Source organism: Anabas testudineus, chromosome 9 (genome assembly GCF_900324465.2).
Source record: "Anabas testudineus chromosome 9, fAnaTes1.2, whole genome shotgun sequence".
NCBI classification, from domain to species: domain Eukaryota; kingdom Metazoa; phylum Chordata; class Actinopteri; order Anabantiformes; family Anabantidae; genus Anabas; species Anabas testudineus.
The window spans coordinates 23,089,571-23,104,951 of record NC_046618.1 but is presented as its reverse complement, the minus strand read 5'-3'; the positions used below and the strand labels follow the sequence as shown (position 1 = coordinate 23,104,951).

General features: G+C 40.3%; 2 protein-coding genes across 3 annotated transcripts; both read right to left on the bottom strand.

Annotated features, from left to right (window-relative positions):
• Window positions 1-1,923: 1,923 nt before the first annotated feature.
• LOC113151305 (probable palmitoyltransferase ZDHHC12) lies at window positions 1,924-5,838 on the bottom strand. 2 transcript variants are annotated; one of them, XM_026344230.1, is made up of 5 exons: window positions 5,497-5,838; window positions 4,401-4,534; window positions 3,631-3,720; window positions 2,762-2,931; window positions 1,924-2,371 (listed from the first exon to the last, which is right to left on the bottom strand). In XM_026344230.1, exons 1-5 carry the CDS (start codon window positions 5,591-5,593, stop codon window positions 2,056-2,058), a joined length of 807 nt encoding a protein of 268 aa, XP_026200015.1. In that variant the 5' UTR covers window positions 5,594-5,838; the 3' UTR covers window positions 1,924-2,055. The 2 variants fall into 2 exon arrangements, with proteins under 2 accessions (XP_026200015.1, XP_026200016.1); XM_026344231.1 differs by having other exon boundaries at window positions 2,762-2,928.
• Window positions 5,839-7,428: 1,590 nt separating this feature from the next.
• On the bottom strand, window positions 7,429-15,038 carry slc25a25a (solute carrier family 25 member 25a). The gene is made up of 10 exons (XM_026343708.1): window positions 14,877-15,038; window positions 12,692-12,818; window positions 12,462-12,549; window positions 12,258-12,369; window positions 10,707-10,865; window positions 9,797-9,949; window positions 9,592-9,699; window positions 9,322-9,489; window positions 9,050-9,200; window positions 7,429-8,937 (listed from the first exon to the last, which is right to left on the bottom strand). The coding sequence occupies exons 1-10, from the start codon at window positions 15,036-15,038 to the stop codon at window positions 8,753-8,755; spliced, it is 1,413 nt and encodes a 470-aa protein (XP_026199493.1). The 3' UTR covers window positions 7,429-8,752.
• Between the last annotated feature and the right edge of the window lie 343 nt (window positions 15,039-15,381).

Sequence of the window (15,381 nt, the reverse complement as noted above, 5' to 3'; positions counted from 1 at the left end):
ACAAACACCTGAAGCTAATGTGATATAGCAGCAAATACAAGATGCTTGAAGAGTGCATTTGATGTTAACATGTAACAGCGTAACCTCTTCCTTCTACATCCGTTTTAAAATCACAGAGTTTACGAAGTAGTTTCAAATTTTATTTGCTTCATGTTGAACTCTCCTGGCTTTTAGTCATTATTGTTTGTTCCTCCGTTTGACGCCAGCATTTCCACCATTTTCCTTTTTGCTACAGCACATGATGCTGCCAATTTTATATCTGAGGCACCAGTAGTTCAGGCTGTGACTGTGTGCACCTCTGTAAGTTGCCTTAGACTGCTTCAAAATTGTATAAAACGTCCTTCGTTCATAAAGTGTATAGGAATTCAATGACATTCAGGTGAGGCACCACTAACTACTGTTTGCAGCCTCTTCAAGCATCCTGTGTGACAGATTGCGCTTGCTTTGTGGCCTTTGCTTATTATATTTACTTAATATTTATCCTTCAGAGGTCCAGTCTGTGCTGCTGTTTCTATGCACCACTGTGACAGGCTTCCCCACTGCCTTGACCAAACAAATGAAACAAGATTTCTGGTTACAATCTTCTTTTTTGTTTTAAATTCAACATATCTCACGTATGTGTCGAGTCATTCCCTCGCAGCAAAGATGTAAACTTTCAATCTCCTCCTGACCAACTGTTTCCTGTTACAGTAGAAGTGCATGGCAGCGTAGTGAACTTGTGCACTAGAATTCCTGTAATCGCTGGCAGTATCAAAGAAGCCATAGAGATGCTAAAATAGCCATAATAGTATAAAAATAAATGTATTTTTAATTTAGCAAATCGTATTCTGTGATACTCAGCTCTAATGATGTCAGTGCAATAAAAGAGGAGGAAGGAGAGGTCGAATCTCGAGGATACACTCGCTGGTGTAGTCAAAGGGCACCCATGAATCCCAATGATGCTTCAGATCATTTCTGATGTGTTGAAACTCACAGCTGACACTTGAAGAGAGCCTCGGATTCGTTTACGGGTTAACTCGGGGTGCATGTGCTGCTCCGGGTGTGAAAGCAGGGAAGTCGCTCTTTAAACAAATATGTCCCCAAAACTGAAAGGCCAGTACGTTCATTCATGTCCTACTGAAGTGTCCTTGAGCAAGACACCGAACCCTCCACTCGCTCCGGATCCTATCGTCAGCTACACGAGTGGAATGTAACAGAAAAACCAGCCGGGGTTGATTTAGCCGTTGTAGCACTTTAGGTTTACACCGCTGAATGTTACGTGTGTGTCCGTACTGTGTTTATATGTGTTTGAAGCGTCCTGACTGAGAATGTCAGTCTGTAACAAAAAGCATATCATATCATCAGTGTTTTAATGTAATTGTTGTCAATAAATACAAACAGGACTAATGCAGTAAAAAAATGTCTGGAGCTCTGTTGTAGTTTTTTTAACAGTAGAAAAAAAACAATCACTTGCATCCAGATACAAGCAGTTACAGTACTTCAGACCACATGAACATACACAGTAAAGATCATTAGTGTTGAAGAGTGGAGTCATCACTGAACAAAAACATTCAAAGAAGAGAAAGTGGTGTAAAGACCTGAGAGAAATGGAGTCGTGTTACCTTCAGCTAAAGTAGTCAATTAAAACCACAGAGAAAAAGTCAGTTTCTTCAAAGTCATTAGGATTAATCCTCTGAGGACCATGAACATCTGTATAAAAAGCTAATGGCACTTTATTCACCAGCTTTTTGAGACATTTCAGTCTGTGTGTACTGACAAATACAGACTTGCACGCTGCAAACATGGTTAAAAGGTTTGTTGTTATTAGTTATCTGTATCCAAAATCAGGTACAACAGTGTTAACAAATTCAGCTCAGATAAATAAATAAATAAAAGTAAATTAGAAATTAAGAACAGCCCTGAAACACCTCTTTTTCCAACGACTTCATGCATTAGTCCAACTTTAATTTTTACCTAAACGGAGAAATATAATTATTTTTAAAAGTTGAACAACAACTTTCTTCAGCTGAAACAGAGCTGACTCTACTCCAGACAAAAGTCAAATCCAGCTGGACGTTAAACTGGACTTGGGCTTTTCTTGTGGTACATTTGCTCCCACATCACCGTCCTGCAGATGCAGAAGAAGTCCCTCAAGTTGCAGAAGACTCCTCGGTCAAACGGGTTCTCCTCGTCTCCGCAGTTCTTCAGGTACGAGATCCTGTGACGCGACATGAACTCCCAAGTGGTGCAGTTGATGGAGACCAGGTAGAGGTGGCAGCCCAGCAGCACCACCACCACCACAGAGAAAACCCCGGCGACGCCCAGCGCCACCAGCAGGAACCCGTTCACTCTGAACCACAGCTCCCATGTGAGGCTGGTTGAAATACCAGACCTAAGTATGGATATGTAAAAGAACAAATAAGCATGTTTATTATTCCTAGACTCACTTAAACATGTTGAAAGTGAACGTTGTCTCTACTCAGTGGTGTACAACTCAGCCACTTGTGTAGAACTAAACCTGTAATTTAGGCACCAGCTTCAACTAAACTGCAGAATCGGTCGCTAAAATATAGGTTGCTTGAACTTTGACACTGTATGAGGAAAACATTTAAGTTACCATTTACAAAATTGTAAACAAAGATTAGTCCATCAATTTACCGGTGATCTCGAAATCTAATGTTGCAGAGATAAACCCGCAAAACAGAGACAAGCTGACTCATTATTGCAAGACAAACTGAGGCTGTGACAATTCCTCAGCAGACGAAGTGATGTTCATACGTACAGAGCGATGTGAAAAGCCCACAGCAGAGTGAGCAGCTGCACCACCAGGTAGACGACGAACCAGCGGTGGTTCCTCTCTCCCACACAGTTCTCGATCCAGGGACAGTGGTGGTCGAAGCGGCGAACGCAGCGTTTACACGTCTGACAGTGCTTCGCTCTCATGGGCTGCTGCTTGAGACAGAGAGGTAGAGTTTATACTGGGAAACCTGGAGAGTAAACGGGGAGAAGGCTTCATCTTTTAGAATTAATAACTTAATGTGAACAGTCCAGTGATGATGTGACTGTAGGAGAGCCACTCTGCTAACAACAATCTGACTTCTGACACTCTCACGTGTTTCAGTATGGCCCCAGTCATGCAATAAGAAATTAGTTCTACTTTATTATTCCCTCCTTTTCTTTTCAGGTCTGTGCTCGACTACTTTTCATTAGTTTGTTGGTTCCAAACTGTGTAAATAGGTTGTAATGCTATTTTTTTATCATGTTCTTTTACAGCATGTTGACTGCACTAATCAGAGTCACCTTGCAAGAGCGATGATGTCACACAACAGGAAACATGCCCACCTGTATGTTTTCAAAGCTGTACTACAGCTGCATGCTACCATTAAAACAAATTATTACAAAACCCTGATAAAAATATAAACACATTTATCACAGTTATTGTTTAGAGCAACACAAAGAAACAGTACAAAATGTGCTCAGACAGTGAGATGACATTAGCCGGGATGTTTTAAGTGATGCTGTGAAAGTTTGGGCTTAACAGATATATTAAGTTTGTCACAGTAGATTTCTAATATGTTGAGTGTGATACAAGCTGAACATGAACTTCTAATGATTGTGAAAACGAGAGTGGACAAAAAAATCGCTGGTTACCTGCAGCAGACAGTATCCACAGCGCCGCAGCCGAGGGCTCGTAGACTGATCAATCATCGACTCCATTTCCTCATCTGAACCCAGAACACCCTGCACAACACAGGCCGGTGTGGGTCACATCGCTTCATAGTACAAAGCAGTGTGCTGATGATATGTGGATTAAACTAATTTAAAACAAATAATTAATTTGTTTACTATATAAATACAGATGACGCAAGAAGACTGAGTAGGTTGTTTACACATGAAACATTATAAAGTGGAATTCAAACACTTTAACGTCACTTTCCTGGCACCTCATAGATTTCTATATTATCCCACTAATCAGCTGCTGATTACTGATCACTAGGAAAAATCTATTTCAAAATTTCAGTCACTTGAAACCTGTATTTGGTGTCAACATGTTGCTTCACTGTAGATGTTCTGTTTGGTGTTTCTTGTTAAAGTCGCCTTTTTACTGCCAGGGATGAAAAGTGCATTTACTTAAGTACTAAAGTACAATTTTGAAGGATTTCCAGTTTACTTGAGTATTTCCATTTTCTGCTGCTTCATATTTAACCACATTTAAATATTACACTTTTACTCTACATTTATTTGGTAACTTCAATTTGTTTTTATTTGAGAGGCTAGGATCAGAGAATATTTAAAGTTATTTCAATGTTTGTGCTTCATCGGTTCAGCACTAAACGGTTGAAGTAAAGTAAAAGACCAAAATTACACTAGCATTTATCATGACATGTATCTGTATCATCATGGGTTTTAGTTAGTGTTACCTTGACAGTGTCAGTGAGAACAAAGCCAGGGTCCATTAAAGAAACAGCGAAGTACAACAGCACGGAGAGCACGACCAGGAGGAAGAACAGAACCGGCAGCAGCAGTTCTCCTTGTTCTTCACATTTCCGCAAATCTGCACAGAAACAAATATTATTTAACTTAATAATTCAATAGTTTGATATACAGTATATAGTACATTACATTACAGTCATTTAGCAGACGCTTTTATCCAAAGCGACTTACAAGTCATTACAAGGGTAGGCAGGGCAGCGTGAGGAGGTCTTGCCTAAGGACCCCTACTGGAGGTAGCCAGTGGGATTTGAACCCCAGTCTCCCACATGGGAGGCGGTGATGTTACCACTACACTAACCAACCGCCAATAGTAGACGTACGATATAGTATATGGTTACTCAAATAACACAAAATACAGAATAACTGTGAGCTTTGGGTTGATTTGTGTCTATTGATTGTGGTGGTAATAAATCAATTCTTTATTTTATTTATTTATTTATTTATTTTAGCTATTTTAATGCCATTTAAATTGTCCCTTGGGGACAAATAACGTGATAATATAAAAAAGTATGCATATTAGATTCAAAACATTTAACGATGAAAACATTACATTAAAAATAAGGTCTATCATTACCAGCTGCAACATTAAGGTGATAACACATTAATGGATAATAACAATGATAACTTTTATATTTTTATATGAAATGACACATTTTGCATCATTTAAATTTTTATTTTTGGTACTTTTTTGTACTACACATGTTTGTACTAACATTTTCAATATAAACATTTTAGTTGTAACTGTGGTGTTGATACTTTTACTAAAGGATCGAAGTACTTCTTCCACCACTGTGTAGTAGTAGTAGTAGTAGTAGTAGTAGTAGTAGTAGTAGTAGCAGTATTTCCCTCTGAAGTTTACTACAGTGGATAAATAAGGAAACATAAAATATGAACCTCCTATAAACTACAAATATCAATAAACTGGAGTGATTTACTCACTGAGCACATCAGTAACGTTGTGCTACTAGCAACAGGGGATCTTGTCAGAGGTTTTAAAAAGTGTAAACGTTTTGATAAACTTACCTGTGTTGTGAAGGAACAGAATGAGTGTTATGACCCAAGTTAACAAAGTGTGAGTGGCCCGAACCAGAAACCCGGTCCGGAACATGTTCTGCACCATTTTAACACATTACGCTAGCACCGCTGCTAACTGCTAGCTAAATGTTTGGCTTCGTTTTCAACAATTTAACTAGAGTTCTTACGTAAATGAAACAATACATGCACAACAGAATACATTTTAGCTATACTGAGAGGTAAATGTTGAATTTATAAAGTCACTACGTAGCTAATTGCAGCAGTAAACGCGCATTTTATATATTTTTCTGCATTTTATTTCGTTCTTCCTGTTGCGTCACTTTGTTTTCATACGGGAAGCTGCGTAGGACAAACTGTGCGAAAAAGTCAAATGAGGAAATTAAGAAGTGTAAACTGTTCTGTTTTGTAACTGAACTGATGCAAACATCTGTTCCTCACACTGAGAAATATGATAAAGAATGATATCGAAGACTAAAATAAGTGTAATAAAAAAGTTAAAAGTGAAAGAGCATCATTACAGTCTTAAGGGAGAGTTTATTTGCAGGCTAGTTTCAGGAGCTACAGCATAAAAGTACTGTAATAATACTTTACAAACTTTAGAAAAAGTGCATTAGTAATGTTTAAGAACACAAGAGCAAACTTTATCATTCATATAATACATATGAAGAAACTGTTCCTTATTCTAATAATTCAATGTTCCTCCTGCTGCTGTGCCCTTGGTCAAGGTCACTACACAATGATGCAAACTTCAGTGATTCTTGTGCAACTAAAACACGATAAAACCACACCGGTTAATAAACCAACCGCTTCTTACGATAATCAGCGTTTGATCGTTTCTCTGTACTGGTCTGGTTTCTAGAAAACTCTAATGAAGTTTCTTTGAGGAGCGGAAACTGTTCTGGGAACAATTATAGGTTATTACTCTCCAGAAATTTAATGTTTCACTCGGTTCGAGGAAACAATTTTAAAACAGCATAATGAATAAAAAGGTTATTTTGTGGTCTGATAAACAAAAAAATCAACTACACTGATTCTTTGTAAGTCAATGTGACACTAATATCAGTGTAACAACTTCAAGTGGGTACTAGTAGGTACAAAGATGAATTTCTTTAGGGACAGAGTCTGCACAGACTGGTCATGAAATCTGTGTCCATGTGAAACTATTCTGTTGATTGAGAAGAAAGGACACAAGATGGTCAAATGTTAAATTTTAACTCAGTATTAACCCAGATTGTTTTTTAGCTGCAAATCATTCAAACTCATTCTGGGTCAGACTGTGAGGTTTTAGACAGATAAACTAATGATAAAGAAAAATTGCTGAAATAAAGTACGTACACTAGCATACCAGCACTTTATCATCTGCTGATGAAATAATAATTTATATGTTATGTCCAGGGACACTTTGACATGTGGCCAGGAATTGAACCACCAACCCTGGGGTTTGTAGACCACACACACACACGTTATAGTGACTTGTTATGTATAAATGCACCAGTGCAGTGTCTTCAAATATTAGATTCATGTGTATATTTTCATTGATAAAGTGATTTTGGACAAACTTTCTAAGAACTTAAAGGAAATGCTGCTGTGTAACTTGTTTTTCTTGGGTTAATAAAGTTTTTATATGCCGTTTGATTTCCCATTTGTCTTGAGCATGTCTCTCTGAAAAAGAGGTTGTTAACCTCAGTGGGACTTTAACTGGTTAAATGTAAAGTATGAGAAAGAGCCAGTTTTATTTCATCATATGACCTGTACTTTGAAAAACTCCAGCTGAGAAACTTGAGTATTTCATAACTGACTAAAACACCACAAGCTGTTTTTTTCAGGCCTGTTACTGAAGGTGTGATTAGTTTGTGGTTAAAGTTAAATTCATTCCATGACAATGATTCACTGTTCGGAGAACAAAACAAACACACTGAGTATTTTTAATAATTTACATTTATTTGCATCAATATGTTCTATTAAAAACATTAAAACTCTTTACATACAGAATTAAATCTTCATATCTGGATGACAGTCATTCAGAGGCTCTTCCAGAATTTTTTAAAGTGCATTATGTTGCTCATCTTTTTCAAGCCCTTAAACCTGAGATGAACTTTAAGACAGTTCTACTTTTTTCAGAAAAAGGCAAAACACAACTAGAGTTGACACATTAACAGACATAATATGAAGCAACAAGTGACTCATGATAAACTCTAAACTCCCTCTTGAACATGTCACCAGATTATTACATTTAGTGTTTGATAGCCACATGTTAAGGCTGTTGTCTGGTGTCGCATTCCCACCATGAATATAGTCACTGTACTTTCCCAAACTGTTCAGTTACATGTTTGGCTCTTCAGACAAAACACATACAGACTGTTTACAGGCTCCTAACACAGTCTAACACATCTTAAAAGGTGATGCTTTGTTGATTCAACTGTGCGTTAACACCCTCAACAGCGTTAAAACCTATCTTGGTGCGACTAACAACCAGTCAGCTGAGTATATAACGTTCTCTCTCTTCTAGACAATAAAACAATAAATATAGGATGGAAATAAATAGACCCTAGTTAGTCATTCAGAAAGTCTTCTAATCCATCCACTCACTCACTCACTCATTTGGGACGGGGGTGGAGAGAGATCAAACTCACATGTGCAAAACCCTCTCAGTTAGGAACACATTCATTTCTTCCTGCAGGCAGACAAATAATACTTCTTAAAGAGCTTATTAATGCTATATCTGCCATGTATTAACTACTGAGGGGGACTTAAGTGCTGGCGATGCATTTTAAACTGACCGAAGCTTGCATTGTCACACCAACGTGAAAAAAAACGGACATTTGCTCAGGCACCAAAACAGCAGGAAGAGCAAAACACAAAACAACAACAAACCATTTGGTCCTCGATTTACAGTTGATTACATTCCCTCACATTTCTGATCTTGATACGGTTTCTCTTTAAAAAGTTAAATAGCAGCAGTCACACTCTTGACAGTCTGAGCTCACAGAGTCCATATCCTCCACTTTGGCCTTTCCAACGTTCAGTGTGCTTTCTCGTCTTTCGTCAGCTGACATTCACAGAATGAGATGGCTCCACGAACCCCGAGAGGTGCTAAAAGCTCCCCGGGATTCCCTAGCATGGCATGAACCATGGGAGACAGAAGGGGGAGGTGGCAGTAGCAGTAGTAGTGGTGGTGGTGGGGTGTTGTGGGCTGGGGTCCACTTGTCACATTCAAGCTCTGAAGTCAATGAGAGGGTGAGTCTCAGCGCGATGTGACCCCCAGCTGCGTCTTCAGGTGCTCGTACACCACATAGCTGATGCTGACGGCGGGGATGACTTTGAGGAAGTTGGGGGCCAGGCCTCTGTAGAGTCCCATTGGGCCCTCGTTCTGCAAGATGTGCCTGAAGAGACCAGTCATGGTCACCTGCTGGTTGCCTTCTGTTACAGCTGTAAAATGAAAATAAACGTGTTATAAAACAGCATAAATCTGGTCGTTCACGTCCTCTAACGTGAGAATCAATTGCTTTTCCCCCCCATTCATCAGGAGCAGGGGTCTCACCTTGTGCTTGCATGCGGGTTCGGATCAGAGCCAGAGGATAACTGGCGAGCTGGCCGCAGGTGCTGGAAGCAGTGCCACAGGCGAGCAGGACAAACACGCTAGGCTCTGTGCTGTTGGTGCCATACTGCTGCAGGTAGCTGTTCTTCAGCGTCTACGGAGGTAAAAAGACATAAGACACAAACATGAGGTGAAAAAGAGAGTTTCACAGAAACTGTTGCTATTAAAACTGTAAATGAAAAGTAAACCTAAGGAGGTTTAGGAAGTCTGCTCACCTCATATACTGCCAGGTCAATGCCTGCATAAGGGATGATGCCCAACATGTTGGGGACATAGCCTTTGTAAAACGCTCCAAGTCCTTCTCTTCTGAAAATCTGCTTTGCACAGTCTGAGATGCCAGTGTACTGCCCGGTCTTCCTCAGAGCAAGACGCGTTTTCAGGACCTGGGAACATATTGAGTAAAGTAAATGTCTGTTATTATCTATTCATTTATATATCTGTGAAGTCCAAGATAAGGTTTGAACACGTCTAAAGCAGGTAATCACCTCCATGGGGTAGATGGAACTCTGGGCGATCACTCCAGCCAAAGATCCTGCAACAAATCTCTCCAGGATGCTCAGAGCCTCCTTATCGGTGCCGATTAGACGTTTAATCTGGAGAAGCCAACAGAGAATGATTCAATTAGTGACACGTCAACAACACCTACTAATAAATTCTATGTTTGAGTCCACTGTCTGTCGCTTGTTGTACCTGCTCATAGGCCATGAACTTGAGGGCCGACTCTGGGGCGATTTTGATGATGTTGACGCCGTTGCCTCGCCACAGCGACCTTGTACCGCCCTCCTTGATCATCTGCATCAGCCCGCTCATGATGCACATGTTGTTAGTTCGGGACCCATAAACCTAAAAACGAATAAGACAGAATAATTTACATGAGATATTTAACTTAAAACAGGTTCAATGTCTGAACAGACTTTTATTTACATTTATTAGATGAGCTGGGCACAGCTCCATGTGTGCCATGTTATCTGACCCAACATCTGGGCCAACTGGATTAGGTTTGTTGAATTAATTGTTGTGAAAATAAGCAAAGTGTATAATCTAAAAATCGTTAGGACTCAAAGTCAACACTCAAAGTTGACTTTGCACTTATCAATTGACGCAAATCACGGCCACTGACACTGATCCATAATCAGAGCAGTTAGACCTTCATCCCACTGATGAGCGAAGATTACGCAGTAAAGGGTATGAAGGCTGTTTGTGAGCCGTCATTGGTCGACATGTGGCCTGGCTCGGACAGAGTCTTACACACTTTCTCTTAAACATTAACTTGTTTATAGCACTTACACAACTCGCTCTTGAGCAATTTCTTTCAAGTCTTTACTTAACCCAACAGTCTGTCGCCTGCTACAGTCTCAAAAGACTTAACAACTTGACTTTTAGACCTTAAATGTCTCGTTTTCACTTATTAAGTAGGTTTTACTATGATGTAATCATGCCCAGGGGGCTGATAACTGGGTTACAGCTCCTTCAAACTGATCATTCTGTTCCAAATACTGAGTAAGATAAGAGTTTTTATCTTCTTCCTCCACATACTATCCAGTTCCCAGACTCTACAGTTTAGCTGGTGACACACGGAAGCTGGGTTTATTCGTCTTACCTGCATCATGACTTTGAGTCTATCCAGGGGGGCAGTGCAGGTCCTGGAAATGGCTCCAGCTCCTCCACCTGCAACCAAATGTCTCCACCACATCCCAGTCTGCTTCTCCTCAATGGTGAACTCATCAGGCACCATCAGGTTCTCACCCACATCGAATATCTGTCAAAAAGACAACAAGCAATTATTAGATAGAAAATAAATGTACATACATTTAGAAATCAGCAGTCATTTATTGGAGGCATCATTTCACTATCCAGACACTGAGGAAAATATATATGTAAATATTTAATATTTAATGGGACTGTCTCGACTGATGTTTTCACCACCAGCTGCCGTCATTCACAGCTCTTTTTATCCAGTTCACCATTAAAAACAAACGGCTCTGCATGTGTACATCTAAATGTCTGAAGCATATGACTATGTGTCATCAGTCTCCTGTCCCACAGTAAAGGTCAAACCACATGACCACGCAACACTGAGCACCGGATTTATTTTCACAGGAACTGCAGCATAGGTCCGGTTGTAATAGATTCCTGTCAATATTGTAGGCACGACACTGCTGTGAAATCTGAGCTGTGCATATTTCTCAGGTAAACGAAGGTTAGAGAGAATGAGTCAGCAAGGAGATATGTTTCGAAACGATCTAGGTCAAGGGGAGACAGTTACAGCTGGACCTGTACAGGCCTGTACATGTGGATCTCTGCCAACTCCAGTGACCTTTATCAGGAACTGCACTTATTTTACCACTAGAAATGTATATATGACTATAGGATGATATTGTCATATTGACCATGACAATTCACCTTATTAAGAAACATGTTCTAATTTCATTTTCCCCCCTCTTCACTGTTACATAAGTTTACAGTCATAAAACAGCCCCTGTAACAACCTGTCCTAATTTACAGGGTTCAATAGTCTCTTCCTGTTATAGAATGGTCGGTGGAAAGTTTCAGGGTCGAGCACAGACTCTGCTGTGGAAACTGAACCGGCGACTGCACACAGCACAAAACATCCGATTTTTATGCAACCTGAAATGATCCAGCAGGATTATGTTTTATTATCATTGAGGCTGCCTTTCGTGTAGCCTCCCAGCTGGGGCAACACCAGGTCTATTCTTGGCCCTGGATCAGTCTGCAAGTGTCTTGTGTGCCAATTTGCGTCTGCTACACTCATTAGCTGAAAGGGCGCTGAACTAACTGCGGAGACACGATCACACGGTCATCCTGAGGGACCTGTGCTATATTACTTCACCTGCTCTGACTGTCTGCTGCTCCCCTTTTATGTAACAGTTAGACAAACTCTCAAATCCTTCCAATATAATCCTCCCACAATTAGACCAATTCCTTCCATAGCCTAATAGAGCTTAATTGCTGACGCACAAGATGTGTTGATAAATCCTTTCATGGAATTTGCTTTTCAACTGACCCGTTTAGTCCAGAAAGGAGGATGGTGTCTTGTTAACGAATTATTTACATCTTCCCTGTCTGACTATGGCCATTAAGGAACACCTTTGTTGCTGCTCCTTTTTGGGCCAATTTGTTCAGAACTAACCGTGGAGTGCTTCCAGTACAGGATGATCTCAGGAATGCTCTCCGTCTTCTCCACCATCGGGTAGTTGCTCCAGTCTTCACTGCTGATTGTTATCATTCCATTCTTATCCATGCTTTAAAAAGAAAGAACACAAAACTAAGAATGGGACCTCACTTAAGCCACAAATCCTAGACTTCAGAGAATGAAATGGATGAATGAAATTACCTTCTTAGGGCTTTTTCCGCATGCTGCAAGGAAATGTACACACCAAGGTCCCGGAGAGACTGCATGAACTCTTTAGGATCAACGCACCCTTAAAAGGAGACAAGGACAATTTGTAAGAACGGTGTCTCATACTGCAGCTGTACTACTGGCACAAAGTAAAAGATGAAACCTGACAAGCCGTGAGAGATCCCCAACAAAACCTCAGCTCAGTTGGGGCACTAATCTCATACCTGCATTCTTCTTGTCAAGGCTTTTCACCACAAGCTTCAGGTCTTTCTCGTAGTCTTGGAGATAGTGAACAAACTCATCAAACTCCAGCTGCACATCTGAGTCTTGGTCCTCCCTTTTAACGGTTTTCTGAAAGATAAAGGAATTGTAGAGAATAAGACAATGTTTTCTATTTTAAGTGAGGAAACAGGGGTTTGAAAAATAATACAGTGTGGCATTTCATTCTTTTATTGGACAACCATTGTTCTGGCACACGATGACTTGCTGCAGTGGTATGCAGTTGACTCATCTACCCAAACACATTAAGGATTGCTTGCGAAACAGATACAGAGTACATTTCTGAGCAGATAAGTTCTGAAATGTACTCTATGTGTGAAATTTTGATCTAAAAACCAGTCCAACAGCTCTCCATGTGACAGTGGAGATTTAAACGTGTCCTAACTCCTATTTCATGACCCCACAAATCAGGCTAATGAGTTAGTTGCCAAGCCGCAGTCCCCATTGAATTCTTGAATGACATCCATTTCTCCACAACCACTGAGGGAGGGGGGTATTAGGTAGTAACACCCCATCCAATCTGCTGTTGACCTCAACTGCAGCCTGACCCGCCAACTGTTTTAATCTTGTCTAAGCGCGAACCTCCTGAGCTAAATCAAGACGGGGACACTGGCAGTCTAGCAGTCTACAGGTCAGCCCCGATACCTGACCCGGTGCCCACAGTGCAGGCATATGACTGTAATGATACACCTCAGGACATTCTGCTTTTCTCTACAGCTTACATTAAACCAAGTGCACAAGTGCATTAATGTGACTTACAGCAAGGTTAAAAGGTGAGGCCATGTCACCAATTTTAAGAATTAAGAATTTACAAAATGCCATTTCAGTATAAAGGGACTTCTTAGGAAATCCATAAACCTAATGAGAAAGCCATAACCTGTTTTAGATATTCCACTGCCAACGAATGAGACATTTGACCCTGCCTGAAGCATAAGATGCTGATTAAAGTTGTCACATCAAAACAAGTTAGTTTTGAACATTCTTGCAACACCAAAAATCTCAGCAGCAACAGGTGAGTTTCCATGAGCCTTAATAAAGGTTAATCTTTCACCACAAAAATTTTGCATCAGGAAGTTACAGGTGCAGGTGTAAATAATACCATCAGGTTTGGACTAAGATATCATCCTGGATGCTACAAAGCCCTTATTGACAAATGTTTGTCACTTTGTCACACAATGTCCACTTTTTTTGACAGTTCTAAATTAACAAATTAACAATCCAAAAGATGAAGGGAACAAATAAAACCACCTTCACGTAAATAATCACAAGAAACTAATGTGCATGCATATACCTACAGTTTGCACAAAATGTGACTAAATTAAAAAAAGCGATTACTGATCCAGATTATATTGTTACCTTTGGAACATACATGTACATCCCATATAACTTAAAATTAGGAAAATTAACCTATATCAAGGGAAAGGCAATTACACATCATAATGTGCAGCAAAGTACTGCAATAGTAGAAGCATGACTGTGGTAAGCTGACAATAAAAGACAATGACCTTACATAAGAGAATTTAACAAGTTGCAGTATATGTAATACATTCATTAGTGCATTTTGCAGCCTATGTGCAAAGTATTGAACAATCCCATTCATTGGTATCGCACAGTTTTACAAAAATGCACACTCTCTAATTTATGCATTTTATGTTAGCGTTTTATTTATTACAGAAATTGATTAATCAAATTGAAACAGAAACTTATGTTACTTTCTAGATTCACATGAACAGTAAATGCTAATTAGCATAAATTCCTCTTTAGGGTGGAATTTCTGGTCATATGAATGACACGCTGCCCGCGCAGGTCGCACAGAGCTCACGGCAAAGAACTCTGATGGACCAACAGGTTTGTAAAGTAACTGGAGTTAAATTGTCATCGTTGAGATATAGTCAAAGTTTCACAAACATTAAATTAAATGTTCTCGTCACTACTGTACTTTAATGGAAGCCGGTCTGCTTTGCGGCCTAGTCGTAAGGCTTCACTAACCGGTGCTAATCTTTCCGCCGACCGGGAAGAAAGGATTAATTGGCGGTCACATTAATGGGATTTAAAGAACAGCGATGCCAGTGAGAATGAGCTCTGACATGTAAAGCACTGAAGTGTCACTTTTCAATGAGATTTTCTCACCTTTCGCCATTTCTGGTAGGTTGAAAACTCCTGGGACGGCAGGAACACGCTCAGCTTGTTAAAGAGAGACTTCAGCTCCGACGGCAGTCCGTTAGACTCGAAATATTCCACCTCGACCGGGTCTGAGTTAGACACGGGGACGTAAAGGCACAGACCGAGCATGTTTGGCTCCGGAAAATTAAAAATAAACTACAATAAATAAATAAATAGCACGGCGAGGAGCCTCCGCTCTGAGGGGTAGGAATGAAACGCCGGTTAGAAAAAGCCGGCTCTAAAAGTGGCAAGAAGCCACGCCCCCTTACGGGACGAGATCTACGTCATTGGCTGTTTGAAGTAGACGGGACGTCATTTTACTACGGACCAATCGCTGAGCCCGCCCATTGATGGGCTCCGTCTGGTCCCGCCTTCTTCTTGCGTAAAGAAACGTAGAATGATCGACCAATCCCATGCCTTCTTTCATCCAGTAGGTGAACGATTGGCCAATCCCGTCTCTTCTCTCTTGTCA

Bases quoted from the DNA above. Each gene is read 5' to 3' on its own strand.
- LOC113151305 (XM_026344230.1), bottom strand. From the start codon at position 5,593: ATGGTGCAGAACATGTTCCGGACCGGGTTTCTGGTTCGGGCCACTCAC. The intron at 4,535-5,496 runs GTAAGTTTATCA...GTTTCTGTGCAG, and splicing joins TCTGTTCCTTCACAACACAG to ATTTGCGGAAATGTGAAGAA. The intron at 2,372-2,761 runs GTACGTATGAAC...ATCCATACTTAG, and splicing joins TGGGCTTTTCACATCGCTCT to GTCTGGTATTTCAACCAGCC.
- slc25a25a (XM_026343708.1), bottom strand. From the start codon at position 15,038: ATGCTCGGTCTGTGCCTTTACGTCCCCGTGTCTAACTCAGACCCGGTC. The intron at 12,550-12,691 runs GTATGAGATTAG...TCTCCTTTTAAG, and splicing joins CCTTGACAAGAAGAATGCAG to GGTGCGTTGATCCTAAAGAG. The intron at 9,700-9,796 runs GTACAACAAGCG...TGGCTTCTCCAG, and splicing joins AGTTCATGGCCTATGAGCAG to ATTAAACGTCTAATCGGCAC.